The 15,793-nt window shown below is 42.6% G+C and overlaps 1 protein-coding gene and 1 long non-coding RNA gene across 3 annotated transcripts in view; one reads left to right on the top strand and one right to left on the bottom strand.

The window, feature by feature from the left end:
• Positions 1–15,793, top strand: part of CYP24A1 (cytochrome P450 family 24 subfamily A member 1) — a 344,657-nt gene that overhangs the window by 12,905 nt on the left and 315,959 nt on the right. Inside the window, exons 9-12 of one of the 2 annotated variants that reach the window (XM_082745604.1) lie at positions 969–1,047; positions 1,535–1,735; positions 1,832–1,951; positions 3,046–4,499. In XM_082745604.1, coding sequence (XP_082601730.1) covers positions 969–1,047; positions 1,535–1,735; positions 1,832–1,942 — 391 coding nt within the window. In that variant the 3' untranslated portion in view covers positions 1,943–1,951; positions 3,046–4,499. Of the gene's footprint in view, positions 1–968; positions 1,048–1,534; positions 1,736–1,831; positions 1,952–3,045; positions 4,500–15,793 lie in introns of those variants that run through there. The other variant, XM_082745605.1, reaches the window with a different exon arrangement.
• LOC309872028 overlaps positions 1–15,793 on the bottom strand; it is a 40,002-nt gene that overhangs the window by 8,320 nt on the left and 15,889 nt on the right. The window lies entirely within an intron of this gene.

Genomic DNA, 15,793 nt, shown 5'->3' with positions numbered 1-15,793 from the left:
ATGAATGCTATAAGCTCTAATTAAGGTTAGGGGCATAACTGAAGGATATAAGAAGAAATTTAGCAAGAAAATCATATTATTATTTGATAAGACAAAGAGGCATCTTTGTCTTTGAGCCCCTGGGATAAAATGCTCTTTGGAACTTCTTTTTACACCCTTTCTGGAAAACAAAACTCACAACATTTTAGGATCGGGAAAAAGACAGCTTTCACTTCAGGAAGGGCAGATAGGAGAAACTTAGAACAAAAGTCAGGCTTAAGGGTGATGCAGGCAACACACACATTTGCAGTCCAGCATGAAACAGGAGAAAATCAGCGCCTAAGCAGTTACTGGGGAGTTAACCAATACAATAAGGAATAAAAACAGGAGGTATAAATTTGGGGAAGAAAGAGACAGAACCTCTCGGGATGTCTGGGGGTTCAATCGATTAGGTGTCCTACCCTTGATTTCAGTTCAGCTCATGATCTTGGAGTTGTGAGATCAAGTCCAGTGTCAGGCTCAGCATTGGGCTTGGAGCCTGCTTAAGATTCTTTCTCTGCCCCCCCCATTTATAAATGAATTAAATAAAATAAAACTTTCTTTCTAAAAAAAAGAAAGAGACAGAACTACTATGTGAGAGTTGTGATCATGCTCCCTTTTTGAGTTTGAACTTATGCAGGAATTACTTATTTTTTTTTTAAAGATTTTATTTATTTATCAGAGAGAGAGGGCGAGAGAGCAAGCACAGGCAGACAGAATGGCAGGCAGAGGCAGAGGGAGAAGCAGGCTCCCTGCTGAGCAAGGAGCCCGATGTGGGACTCGATCCCAGGACGCTGGGATCATGACCTGAGCCGAAGGCAGCTGCTTAACCAACTGAGCCACCCAGGCGTCCCAGGAATTACTTATTTAACCAGTATCTCCATCCCCACTGCTATTTGATCTAGAGATTGGTCTGTGCTCACCTTTACATTTTAATTTTGTTTTTTCAGACTCACCCCCAGTGTGCCGTTCACAACTCGGACGCTTGACAAGGCAACGGTTCTGGGTGAATACACTTTACCCAAAGGAGTAAGTAGGATTCGTGCAATCTGTACCTTATTGAGCTTTGAACGATACACTTTCCAAAATATCCGTCAGATCTCCATAAGAGAGATCTGAGAACATTCATTTTGGAAATATGTATATCTTAGTATATAGCTGACATGTTGCATTGTATGGTGTTAGGACTAATGGTTTGGGAAAAAAGAGATCTAGCTTCAAGCAGAGCCTTGAATGAGTTACCTAACCTTTGTGAGCCTCAGCTTTCTCGTCTGTAAAATGGGGATAATAATGGAACCCACCACGTAGGGTGGCACGAGAATGTGATGCTAAATTTTAAACTTCTTTACGTCTTTATCACCCGGTCTAGTTCTAGCACTAAATACATATGGGCAATCACCATATCATAAACTCGTGGGTTGCGTTTAAACTTGCAAGGAGGTCCCTTTTATCAGTTTTGCTGTTCAAATGTTTCCATCTAGTTGTTTTACACCATTTGTGTTTCTGTGTGTTTTAGACAGTGTTGATGCTAAATACCCAGGTGTTGGGATCCAACGAAGAAAATTTTAAAGATTCAAGCCAGTTTAGGCCGGAACGTTGGCTTCTTCAGGAGAAGAAAAAGATTCATCCTTTTGCGCATCTCCCATTTGGTATTGGGAAAAGAATGTGCATCGGTCGGCGACTAGCTGAGCTCCAGCTCCATTTGGCTCTTTGCTGGGTAAAGCTCTCATTTCTGCACTTGAGCTCTTTCGTATTCCACAAGGCAGGAGGAGAGAGGGTGTAATTCTGCCTTTTTGGTGCATGTTTGTTCCAGATCGTCCGCAAATATGACATCGTGGCCACGGACAACGAGCCAGTGCAGATGCTACATCTTGGCATCCTGGTGCCCAGCCGGGAGCTCCCCATCGCCTTCCACCAGCGCTAAGAGCCTCAGGTGAGCATCTGGCCAGCTGTGAGCTCCGAAGTCAGCGAGACTTGGGTTTGAATCCTTTTTCGCCACTGACTGGCTGGGGACCTGGAACAGTTCCTTAACCTTTCTGCTGCCATTTAAAAAAATTTTTTTAATTTGTAAAATGGGGACCAAAATCTATCTCTCTAGAAAGTTGATATGTTACCAAATACTTACCCTGGATCCTGGCATCCACTAAGTGCTGAGTAAAGGCAAGATGCTCTTATGGGTATTGTGTGTGAGTATCAGGGGTGGACAAACCCTTTCTGTAAAGGACCAGCTAGCAAATAGTGTAGGCTTTGCAGGCCTTGAGATCTGCCCCAGGACCGCTGAACTCTGCCTTCTGGCTGGAAAGCAGCCCCCCACAATTTCTCGACAAACAGGTGTACCTGTTTTGTTTGTTTTCTATTGCTGCTACAACAAATTACTAAAATGAATTACATACAAATTGCTTAAAACTTGTATTAAATAATAAATGTATTACCTTGACAGTTTTGTAGATCAGAAGTCTGGCCCAGCTCTTACCAGACTAAAATTGAGCTTCTGGCAAGGCTACATTCCTTTCTGGGGGCTCCAGGGGAGAATCTATTCTCTTGCTAATCTGGGTTGTTGGCAGAATTTAGTTTCTTAAGGTTGTAGGACTGAGGTCCCTATTTTCTTGCTGGCAGCTGAGAGCTAATCCCAGTTTTCCTTAGTTCATGACCTCTTCCTCCATATTCAAAGCTAGCCAGAGCAACCTGAGTCCCTTTCCTGGCTTGGAATCTCTCTTCCTTCTGCCATTCAGGATAATCTTTCCATCTCAAGGTCCATAAGCATAATCGCATCTGCAAAATTCCTTTTGCCATGACTTCGCAGGCTCTGGAGATTAGAGCATACACATTTCCTCAGAGCCATTATTCTGCCTACTAAGACCATTCCAATAAAACTTTATTTATAAATACAGGTAGCCAGCCTTATCTGACCACAGGGCTTTGGCATACCAAACCCTGAAATGTAAGTGTATATATTTGCTAGCCTGTGTTAAATATCATTTACTTATACTTCTTTAATATGTAATTGGGTTTTACTTTATTTTCCAGATTTTTTTTTTTTTAACCATGACCAAGAACAGCAATGTTTACCCTCCCACAAGAATGGTGCTTATGACTTCTACATTCCTGAAAAGCTAACTTCAATCACCAGAGCATCAAACAGCACAAAAAGAACAGTTAGGCCCTGGTGTTTATACTCTTTCTTCAGTACAATTGTTCTAGAAGCTGCACCATCTGACTGTCTGTAAAGATGATGGTATTTAATAAGATTGTATCTGACTCAGGAAACCAGATTGTTGGGACACAAGGCACTCCGAGGAGTATACTGCCGGCTTCCTTGAACCTATGTCAGCACCATCTTGGCTTACGTAAAATTACTCCTAATACCGCTTTCTCTTGCACCTTCCGTGACGTGACAAGGAAGCCAGGCATTTTCCAGTTAGTCTGGCAAAGTCACTAAATGTTTCTGTTCCTTCCCTACCAAATTCACTGCTTGGTTCTTTACTTCTCAAAAGTGAATTTATATTTCACAATGAAAGACCTAACGTAGGCTAGCTAAACTGTCTGAGGCTTGCGGTAATACTGGCAATCCGTTGATTGTAACTCTGCTTAATGTAATATTTGGGGAAACACTTATAAACAAGTAAGCACTTAGAAACAACGTAAGCAAAGCTATATGTTAAAGTAATCTGGTCTCTGTGAAACCGTATTTTTCCCATTTTGAAATTGCAGCATTATTGGGAAATCAGAGAATAACTCTATTTTAAGAAATACTTTGACGAAGTCAGAACCTCTAAGAAGACCTTAATGATTCACCATGGCATCATTTTGTCAAAGGATTCTGAAATTCTTTATTTAGCTAATGGATTTCCCTCTAGTGTTAAGAAGTAGATCCACAGTTTTTAAATTGTGTATCTGTGTGTGTGTATGCTGTAATGACAATTTGCTTAAAAGTCATTTTTAAAAATATATATGGTATTTGATTTAGGAACTATGGTTTAGGACAATGTTCTAATGTCCAGTTATAGTTTAAAAATATTCAGTGACTTCTTATGCTTTGGTTTCCCCTCTATAGAAAAGTAGTAAAGTGTACATATATTAGAGATTAACTATATAAACCATTTTATGTGATTTGACTTCCTTGAGAAAATACAGTTTCATAATGGAAAATGCATAGAGATTTACACCGTACTTAAAACTTTGTAAAAATGTGTTTACATACAGTTTATTTTTGTATACATTTATTACTACTTTTCTTAAAGACATACTATATATTTCTGTATATTTGAGAAAGATTTCTCTTTCTAGGTTATATTTTGGGGATATTTCAGAAGCATACATTTATATCTTTTTATTTGAATCTGTACCTATCACCGAGATAAGTGCATGATATCTCCCTAATGTAAAATTATTTTTAGAATTGCAAATCTACATGTGTTGTCAGATCTCATTTATATGCCTTCTTAGAATTATCTGAAAATAAAAGTTTTGAAACATTCTAAGACGGTTTTCTCTTTGTTGCATTTGTTATATCAAAATTTACAGTTTTAAACTTCGTCTTACTAGAAGACTTTCCCAGGAAGGCCCTTTGACAAGCCCCATAGCACAAAATCTGGTCTGACACAAAGGCGGACTTCCCTAACAGTTTTACAGAAAGATGATCGTTTGAGTGGAGAAATAATTTTCCCTTTTTTTTTTTTTCAATATTTTTCAAGCCCATTTAGTTCTGTCTGAACCACACCTGCCACCAGATGATCGCAAACACTCCCCGGTGTCTCGTCTGTTCTTTGTACACTGGCCATTTTGGCCTTCTCAAAACCCAAAACTTGTTGTCTTGTCCTTGCTTCTGTGGTGTCCCATTGCTTTCATGTAAAGATGCAATTTTTTTTAAGATTTTATTTATTTATTTGACAGACAGAGATCACTAGTAGGCAGAAAGGCAGGCAGAGAGAGAAAAAGGGAAGCAGGCTCCCCACCGAGCAGAGAGCCCGATTTGGGGCTCGATCCCAGGACCCTGGGGTCACGACCTGAGCCGAAGGCAGAGGATTTAACCCACTGAGCCACCCAGGTGCCTCAAGATGCAATTTCTTAAGCCAGACATCAGTGTCCTGGAAAATATGGCTGCACCGAACCACGGGCCCCAACACACGTCCCCCACACCCAGATGCCTCCAGACCCTACCACACTGGCTTCTGCCAGTTTCTCCGATTCCTTCAACACTATTGACCCACGAGGGTTTGCACCCATGGCCCCTCCTCCTGTCACCTTCCCTCCTGGCACATTCTTCCTTTACCTGCTCTTCTCCTACGCGCCACTCAGAGCTCTGCTCCAGCTTCCTGCGGGAAGCCATCCTGGATGACTGAGATGCCCCAGAGGCGGGGCCTGGCACTAGGATTCATTAAGGAAGTGATTCCGGAGGAACTGAGGGACTGAGGGACAGAGCACAGCAGGGTAGGAGGAGGAACCAAAGCAGGTACAATCTCGGGGGTGGGGGGGGTGCAGGGGGAAGCGCTCCAGCCCAGCCGGATCCCGTGGGGAGCCCGGGGCACGGAGCTTACCCAGCACGTGGGTTTGTTCTCCCTGGGGCCAACCCTCTTCAGGCAGCCCCTGGAGGCTGCACCCCCCCGGGTACCTCTGGCTCCGAGAGATGTCCGCCCAGAGTGGCTCACGGAAGCCCAGATTCATCCTGTTGGCAGGACTCATGGCGAGTCATAAAACCTCGTCGCTGAGGCCTAGGAGACCGGGTGGAGTACGGTGCTGGTCACAGGGTAAAGGTGACTCGGATCGATTATGATCGTCACCAGTGACACAGGCCATTCAGCGGCCCTTATCCTACGTCTTCTCCAGTCCCTGTTCTGCCTCCCTTGAGGCCAACTCAATGTTTCAACTCGAGCAAATTCTAACGGATGCGACTAGGAAACCGGTTCCTAATGATAGACGGAGCAGGCAGTCCCCTCCCTCGGTGGCATCCTGATACTTTGCAGAGAGTGGGAGGGAAGAAAAGCCAGAAGGCAAAGATGGGGAGAATAGAGAGGTCAGGAGACTTGCTGGACGCTTGTGGCGAAGATCCTACACATGGCTCCGCTCCTCGGAAGAAGAGAAAACCACTTGTGGAGTAACTGCTTATAGGCACGTGGCGCAGGGGAAACCTGCTCCGGCACCGGAGGGAAGGCGAGCTATGGGGACGGGTGAGGGATGACACTTGTCTTCACGATGTAGCTCGCAGATGGGCTGTGACGATAACTGTAGGCAATTTTTTTATTGCTCGCTTGCTCTGAGGACCCAAGTCTCCAGCGAAATGCCTTTGAGTTTCACGTCCTGTAACTCCATGTTGGTGTCGTCGGAAAAACACGGACAGAAGGTTACTCACCTCACTGGGGTTTCTGTCCCAGAGGACCCATGTCCTAGGTGTGTGACTTGGTCGTTCATTCACCCTCCCTGAGCCTTAGCCATTCCATGCGGGTTGACAAACCTCACGCAGGAGTGTTCTTGTAGGGGTGGAAAATTTGACGTGCGCCTGGCTCAGAGCTCGGTACAGAGCAGGAGCGGTGTCCGAAGTCATATTTCTGAATCCAAGGGGCAAACATGAAGCAGCTTCCCTTGGAAGTTTACTTTACAGGGTATGTCCGGTGAAATGTTCTGGACCCAGATGGGAAAAATGGGACATACTAACAACATTTAGAAATTTAATTGTTTTTACCTCCTTATGGAGCAGAACTTAGAACACGGAGAGTCGAAGGAATTGGTATGGTTTTTATTTCTGCTCAGGGTTTTCAGGACAGTGATGGAGAATTATCAGGGCAATTAAAAAAAAAAACATTTATTCCATCAGACCCATGGTCTAAATGTGAGAGCTTTTGTGCTAAATCCTGGAAAGTAGGAGCTCCTGGGTGGCTCAGTGGGTTAAAGCCTCTGCCTTCGGCTCAGGTCATGATCTCAGGGTCCTGGGATCGAGCCCCACATCGGGCTCTCTGCTCAGCGGTCAATTCTGTCTGGAAGAATTGTTATTGGTTTGTTTCAAGTTTTTATTTAAATTCCAGTTAGTTAACATGAAGATTTTTTTCTTCTTAATTTGTTTATGTATATAAGAGTGAGCTTGCGAATTTTTTAAATAAGTCATCATTTTTCACTATCATTATTTATTTTGATGGCCAAATGGTCCCAGATTTGGCTGGTGGGAGCCTTTTCAGATACGTTCCTCTGTGTGTGGGACTGTGTGTGTGTGTGTGTGTAGGAAAAGAGACAGAGAAAGAAAAAAACAAAGCAGAAATAGTGAAACAATAATGCTTGAGGGATCTGGGTGAAAGGTACATGGAAATTACTTGTACTGCCCGAGCACGGGGAGTAGGTTGATTTGGTTCAAATCCCGGCCTCTCCACTTGCCAGGTATGTAATATTTAGGCAAGTTATTTTGATCTCTTTGTGCTTTAATTTTCTCATCTATGAAACAAGGATAATGGTCACAGTGTACTTCGAAGAGCTGCTGAGAGAATAAATTGAAACCGTGTATTAAAACTCTTAGGTATCTGGCCCCTTCTGAGTCCTCAATAAATGCACCAGCAGGGGCACCTGGGTGGCTCAGTCGGTTAGGAGTCCCGACTCGTGATTTCTGCTTAGGTCTCCAACTCAGGGTCATAAGCGGGCTCTGTGAGCAGTGCTGAGTGTGCTTGGGATTCCCTCTCCCTCTCCCTCTGCCCCACCCCTGCCCCCAGCTCATTCTTGAGCTCTCTGTCTCCCGCAAGTAAATAAATCTATAAACAAACAAATAAATAAATAAATCTCTCCTGCAAATAAATAAATAAATAATACATATATAACAACATGGACCATGCTGAGATCTGGCACAGGATTTCGGATGACTAGCTTCTATGGACGCGCAGGAGCACTGGCCCGGGGGACCTACAGGCACAGAAGGCAATGGGCAGAATGGCTCGTGGCCCAGAGGCAGGGCGCGGGCCCGGCACCGCTCTCCCTACCCACCCAGCTGCCTGATCCTACTCTCTGCCGCACCTCATTTCCAAACTCCATTCTGCACATCCTAGGAATTGCCTGCATTTCCCCCCTGGGTCTTTAGGGAATCTCACTGGATTTCACTGAAACCATAAAGCCCAAACTCCTGGCTAAAACAACCAACATTTACTGATGTTGGGCCCTTTCCCTGCACCTTATTCTTCCCGTACAGCTTGCTGAGAAGCCAGAAGTCTTCCTATTTTTTTAAACGGCCTTGCAGAAGTCAAATAGCTTGCTCAGGAAAACACAGCAAAGCAGGAAACAGACTCAGACCCTGATCCCTCTGACTCCATGGGCCTTGGTCATTCCCCCATACTTTGTGACGCTTGGAGAACCTGTAAATGGGTCAATTAATCTATCAGCGAGCATTTAGTATAAACCTGTTGAACAACATTGGTTGAGAGCCAAGGCTCCATTTATGGTTCAATCTAATTTGTTCCCTTAATCTCGTGGATTGGACGTTGATCCAAATGACATAATCACTTATTGCCGTCCACGATTGTTCTGTCCTGCAGAACCTCCCTTTATCAGCAGCAAAATATTTGTGGAACTCTTAATCATCAGGACACCTTGCACAGGGGGGTCTTCCAAGTCGCCTCAACTCCCAAGCACTGATGCCTCAGAATTAATGCGAAGATTTGTGCGGCAGACACATTTCCTCCAAATTTGTTTTTGCTTTAGCGAAAAGGGGTGAAGTACTTCCTGCACATATTGAACAGAGAAAGGGGGACAAGGAGTAGAAAAAAAAGTCTGGCAGCCACAATTAATAGTGATCTAAGACTTGATGACACCAACTTGAATGATGAATGCCTTGTAATAATTTCACAGTAGGGAGACATTATGCACTTATCTCAGGGATAGGTACAGACTCAAATAAAAGGATATAAATGTATACTTCTGAAATATTCCAAAAATATAATCTAGAAAAAGAAATCTTTCTCAAATATACAGAAAAATATAGTATATTCTTAAAAATAAAGGCATTTGCTCCCTTAGTCTATTTTCCTTCGGTTATGTCCTCGCTTCGGCAGCCTGTATACGAATTCTTCTTCTGCTATATTTGCCCAGACCTCTTGAGACCAGAGGACATTCCCTGGAGGCTGGTAGATGTCCCCCGGGGGGACACCAACACCAACACCAATTCTCAAGTTGAGTTCAGAGACAGCAGAAAGGGAATCATGATTAGCTCACAGAGACTCATAATCTATGCTATATATTTATGCATGTCATATATAATATATTCTGGACCCAAACCTACAGATATGTAATAAGGACGCTAACCTTTATGAAGCACTCTCTCTGTGGTTGGCACTATATTAATGGCATTACATCGACTTTTCCCCCCCAGTGCTTTTCGTAAGGGTGCATTTAGGGGCACCTGGGTGTCTCAGTGGGTTGGGCGTCTGCCTTTGGCTCAGGTCGTGACCTTGAGGTCCTGGGATCGAGCCCCGCATCAGGTTCCCTGCACAGTGGGAAGTCTGCTTCTCCTTCTGCCCCTCCTCCCAGTTGAGCTCTCTCTGTGTCTGTCTCAAATAAATAAAGTCTTTTTTAAAAAATGCTTATGTCTCACGAAAAATTAACTAAAAGAAAAATGATACCTATATATCCCTGACAAGTTATGCAGCATGAATTTTGGAGGTAGGCAGATAGATAATTCTCATGACCGATAATGTGTATGTTTATAATTATCTTCTGGTAATACTAGTTCTTTTTAAAGTTCTAGTCATATTTTAAATTTGCTTTTTAAATGAGTTCATTTAAATTTTAAAGAGGAGATGATAATAGTAAATGTTATTTCATGAGGCATATGAATCAGGCAACAATTATGAAAATGGCATAAGAGTAGCTGGAAATTAGGAATTTCTGGAAGTTGATAAGCCTATGATGAAGAGATGAGTAGACTTTTCATTTTACGGTTGAGGAAGCTGAGGCCTGGGGATTACTGATGCTCAAGGTCCATGGAACTAGTGTGTGATAGGACAAGGATTTCAACCCAAGAAATCTGACTGTGGAGGTCAGACACTCAGATGGCCCATGGCTTCCCCACTTTCTGGTAATTACATCTTTGTGACATAAGGGCAAGTCCTGTAACTTGCTTCTAACTAATGGGATGTGTCAATGGTGATAAGATGTCACTCCCCTGATTGTGTTACAGAAGACAATAACAAAATCTATCATCCCAGGAGACTCTCTCCTTTGTTGGCTTTCAAGAGTAAGCAGGTATGTTGGGGGGCCCTCATGACCAGGAACTGAGGGTAACCTTCTATGAAAAAGAAACATCCAAAAGGAACATTAATAAGTCCTAAATTAATCATCAGAACCAGCATCATGCATTAATTCATCCAACAAATATCTGTTAAACCCTTATCTACTAAATTGCATACTCGTTAAGGATAGTGGCTTTCTGTTCTCATATTACAAGAGCTATTCCTATTCCCACCTTGAAATTCTGTTTCTACGGTGTAGTTCACATAGGGACAAGCTCAACCCACCTTTCAAACTTGACTTTATTAGTTCTGTGTAAATAGTAGCATTGCAGGAAATGGTCGGAGATCATCGCTCTCAAATAATTTCCAGATAGGAAAGCCCCACATAGGAGTTAGCAACCTCTCCATTGGAAATAAATAAATCAAAGCAAGGAAGAAAAAACAAGAAAGTGAGAGGAGAAGCACTGATGTTTTTGAGACGTCCCCGAAGTACATTCTAGTTTCCGTTAAATCATAGAAGCAGATTGTTAATTCAAACAAGCCACGAACATCATAAGGCCACAAAGATTACCCCATGGCTGCCTTGTGGGGTTAGGGTGTTGGCTAAATCAAACTATAGAAACAGCAGAAAAAGAAATATGTTGCCATTGTTTTGTAATGAGATTTCTGAGACTAGTTTCATTTTTTCACTCTAGAGTTTCCGGAGCAAGGTGCTTAGTCAGACTTTGGGTGACCATTAAATAAACTTGCCAAATCTTTCCAAAGTTCGTGAGCAAGTGACCTGGAAAAAAAGTCAAATTAAGGCTTTAAAAGTGGACAAGAGCCGGAAGAACTTAAAATGGTTAACTCATCAACTTGCCCAGAATGAACTTGGGATGAGCTTGTCTTGCATGTTCCTTGTAGGGACCAGAAAAAAAAAGTCAGAAAACAACTTCATGTCAGGGAAGGACGATTCCATTGTATAGGTCAATATCAATATCAAACTTCTTAGGTAATGAATGACTATGGTAGTTATTCATGTTCAAGCCAATCTGATGAAATCACATTTTATCCCACAATTTCTAAGTGACTGACCAGGAGATCTCGGAAGTTCACTACGTTACGCTACCCTTCTAAAATGAGCTGCCTAACCTTCTTTCTTCTGCCTTTCTTTCAGAAAATCTTTGTATTATCAGTACCTTAAAAGTTTCTTGTAGGGCGCCTGGGTGGCTCAGTGGGTTAAGCCGCTGCCTTCGGCTCAGGTCATGATCTCAGGGTCCTGGGATCGAGTCCCGCATCGGGCTCTCTGCTCAGCAGGGAGCCTGCTTCCTCCTCTCTCTCTCTCTGCCTGCCTCTCTACCTACTTGTGATCTCTCTCTGTCAAATAAATAAAATCTTTAAAAAAAAAAAAGTTTCTTGTAAAACTCACCTATAAAACTATACAGGTGTGAACAGGACTGGCTACATAATTCGCAGGGTCCAATATACAATGAACATGAGGATCTCCTTGTTTAAAAAAAAAGACAACCACAACAATTAAGAATTTCAAGATAGTGCCTCACAGAGGATTAAACCAAACACAGGGCCATTGTAGGCCATTTCGCTTGCCCCATGCACCTGCCTAGCTAAGGTCCCACCCATGCTGGGCCAGTCCTGATGTGGGCACAGAGATGTTTGGCCGCATTTGGCCATGACTTTAATTCTTGTCATTGGAATGGTTATTGCTTTATTCAGATTTTCTTTTTTTGGGGGGGGGGGGTCAGTTAAAGGAATTCAGACCTCAGTTCTGGTGAGTGACCTAAGCTTCACAGGAAAAGGAAGCTGGGAAATCACCAAATGACTCCCATGAGTCTGCCTTGTAAATTACATGATTCTAATTACATCTTGGAGACTGCTACCACTGTTGTCTATGTAGAGAAGCTAGTAACAGTAACATCTTTTATTAAAGTGTTTCTTATATGCCAAGAAGGTACTCTATACTCTGCGTACGTTATTTCATGTTAAACATACTGTCACTGACCTTAGGATACAAATGAATACTATGCTTGATCTTAGCTAAAAGGATGAGAAGCAATAGGTTACAAATAATAAACAGGTTTGGGTAGATGAAGAAATTTGTCTGTAGTCATCTGCCTGGAGAGGGAGAGCCTAGATGTGGATCTCAGATTTGACTGGAAAGGCCAAAGTCTTAAGAACTATATTTTACCACTTCATTTTATATGATTTTTTTTTAAACAGAATTATCCTGACCAACCACAGGGGATCAGGGTTTCTCCACCTCATCATTGGTGACATTTACAGCTCAACAGCTTGGTGGTGGGGGTGCTGCCCTGTGCATTATGGGATACTTAGAAGCATCCCTGGTCCATACCTACTGGATGCCAATAATACCTTCTCTCAGGTGTGACAAAAAGCTGTAACTAGACATTGTCAAATGTCCCCCAGCGGTAGGGGGTAGTGAAATCACCCTGGCTGAGAACTACTATTCTAGATCTCCCTCTCACTAAGTTAAAAAAAAAAAAAAAAAAGATTTTATTTATTGAGAGAGAGAGAGAGAAAACAGGGGGAGAAGGAGAGGGAGAAAGAATCTCAAGCAGGCTCCCTGCTGAGCAAGGAGGTTGATGCCAGGCTCAATCTCACAACCCTGAGATCGTGACCTGAGCTGAAATCAAGAGTGGGATGGTCAACTGACTGAGCCACCCCAGCGCCCGTCTCACTAAAATTTTTCTCAAGAGACTATTTTAGTGCCAAATTTCAAGAGTTAGATGCAAATTCTATTCATCAGAATGAGAATTTAAAAAGGAGCATACATTCATTGCACAAACATTTACTGTTTCCCTAGGGACCTGTACACACAACTTTAAAAATACCTACATTGGCAGCGTGAACTTTCCAAGATATGTAGGAATGAAGTATTAATTGTTGGAGATTACAATCTGTACTATGGATTAGCCATGGAACAAAAAATTGGCTTCTCGGGCCAGATTAGGCTGACCAATATATGACCCACAGGACCAACTCAGTTAATTGTAACAAGAGGCACAGTTGACAGCATGCATTCCATTTACCTAATGCAGAAGGAATCTCACTTGTCTTTGAAGAAAGTTTAGGGAATGTATACTTTTCCATGCCTGTGTTGAAATTGCTTCGGGAATTTATTCCTTACTAACATATTTATCTTGCAATACAAACAGTTCCATGGATCTTGTATCAGCCCTCAGAAAGTCAACTGAGAAAAATGACTTGTCATCATGATACTGTTGCCCAAACCATGTTGTTGGTAATTCAGTTTTAGGCAGTGGCTTTGGGAAACACGGTTGTCTCAACAAGTTAATGCATTTTTATCGATTATGGAATAATTAGGTTGTTAATTAACTGGGTACAAATGTTTCATGGGGAAAAAATGGGGCTCCCCTCTCCCCACACCTATCACGAATGCTACTTATTTGAATATACAGATGGTAATCCCTCAAGATTCTAGCAATTTCTGGCAACTTGTAAAAACCTAAGCCATCAAACAAAATAATAGGAGCTATGTCTTCAGTCTGGCTGTTGACTTCATCTTTGAACACTATGGAAGTTGGGGTGCAGGTGGTTTGTTCTTATCTGCTTTGCCAGAAACTTGCCTAGTATCTGGTATACAGTAAGTGCTCAAAACCTTAGTCGAAAAAAATGAATGCTCTTTAAAATTCCATTAGCTTCAATCCCTAGAAGACTCACCAAAAAATGTAGTTCGGGAATGAATATGAAACCTAGTTTCTTATCCCCTGCCATGTTCCAAATAATCTTTTAACACCTTTTGATATAAATACCTGAATCATCAGCTCATTCTTCGACCTTGAGAGTTGATTAGATTTTTGCATCGGGGTTGAACTTAGATGCTCCTGCAGCACTTACCCAATGCTTGAGTCACAGGACAGCTGAGGATGAATGGAGACGCTACCAAATTCAACCATGTGGAGGGGGAGTTTTTTAGTACACGTCTGAGCTTCTGGCATCCTGAATATGCATTTCCAGGGCTCAGCAGGAACACCAAACTTACTATCCTTCCAATCTAAACTGAGAACATGCTTGGCTTCCCAGATGTATTACCAAACTTTATGAAAGCCTTCAAAAAGTAACTGCATTCTGGAGTAATCAAAAAGGGAATATGAGCTAGGGCAGTGGTAGAGAACATACATGGAGAATGTGTGTGGCAGCCATTTGTAATAAGCGTTGTCTCACGTCTATCTTCCTATCAATGATGAGTTTGAGGTAGGATTATCTCCACGAATGAGAGGACAGAAGCTTGGAGAGGTTAAGAGATGTGCCAGGGGGCCACACAGCTAATAAGTGGCAGACTTGATTTCTGAACCTAGTATTCTTTTGACCCCAGAGCATAAGTTCCCAACCACCATGATTTATGTCCCCAAATGAGTATCTGAGAAGAAAAATCAAGATGGTCGCTACCACATAAGTTCAATTTTGTATTTAAAAGGGATGGGTAGCCGTCCATGTTGTGCTCTCTTGGGTCACTCTCCATGAGGACATCAGCCATCATGTCATGAGGACACTCAAGCAATCCCATGCAGATGCCCATGTGACAAGAAATGAAGTCCTCTTGCCAACATCCAGGACTAACTTACCAGGCATACGAGTGGGTCAACTTGGAAGTAGATCCCACCGCCCCAGTCAAGCCCTCAGATAACTACAGTGCCAGCTGACATCTTGCAATCTCATGAGAGATTCTCAGATGGAACAGCCCAAATGAACCACTCTAGATCCTTGATTTACAAACACTGTGGGATTAAAAAAAAAAAAAAACCCTCTCTTTTTACTCTACTAAGTTGTGTGTGTTTGTGTGTGAAATTTGTTACATGGCATTAGATAACTAAAAAAAAGTGGGAGAATATTTTCAAGGGAGTGATCTTAACAATGAACCATGGAATGTAGCATGGATAAGGAATGAAATAAAGAAATGCAGGGCGTGCAAGAAAGCGGATGGCTGTACTTGCAGTAAAATCCCAGCTCCTCGGAACAATCAAGATGACCCTTGAGGCACTCCGATGTACTCTCTCACCCCTCACCCTCCAGCTCACTAGGAGAGCCACACACTGACCTGCTGGTGCTCTTGTTATCATTCCTTCAGTGAAGCAACCTCATTCCTGCCTGACAGCTTTTTGCGATGACAATTCCTTTACCCAGGACACTCTTCCCCCAGATCATTATCCGGCTGCCTCCTTCTCAATCTTTGTCTCCACATAAAAATCACTTATTCAGAGAGAACCACTTCCTCTAACGCTGCCATCCCACTACTCGTCCTGAGCTGCCCTCTACCATCACCTCATTTTAGTTCCTTCAGATTTCTTGGCCCTTAAAATTCATCTTTGTTTGCTTGCTTGTTTACTTATTTATTTCTTCAGCAAGAATATAAGAAAAGAGGGACTTTGTCTCATTCACTGCTGTGTTCCCACCATCTTGAATAGTATGTTGGCCATAGTGGGATCATCATAAACAGTCTACAGAATGGTTGGATGGATAAAACGAAGCCAAGAGAGAGAATAGGTTGAATGCTGGCTCGGACACACAGTACAAAGTACAGACGACCGGGAAGTGCAATT

This window comes from Mustela nivalis (assembly GCF_964662115.1).
Source record: "Mustela nivalis genome assembly, chromosome: 8".
Taxonomy (NCBI): domain Eukaryota; kingdom Metazoa; phylum Chordata; class Mammalia; order Carnivora; family Mustelidae; genus Mustela; species Mustela nivalis.
Note: the sequence above shows the minus strand (reverse complement) of the source record. Positions and strands in the feature narration are given on the sequence as shown.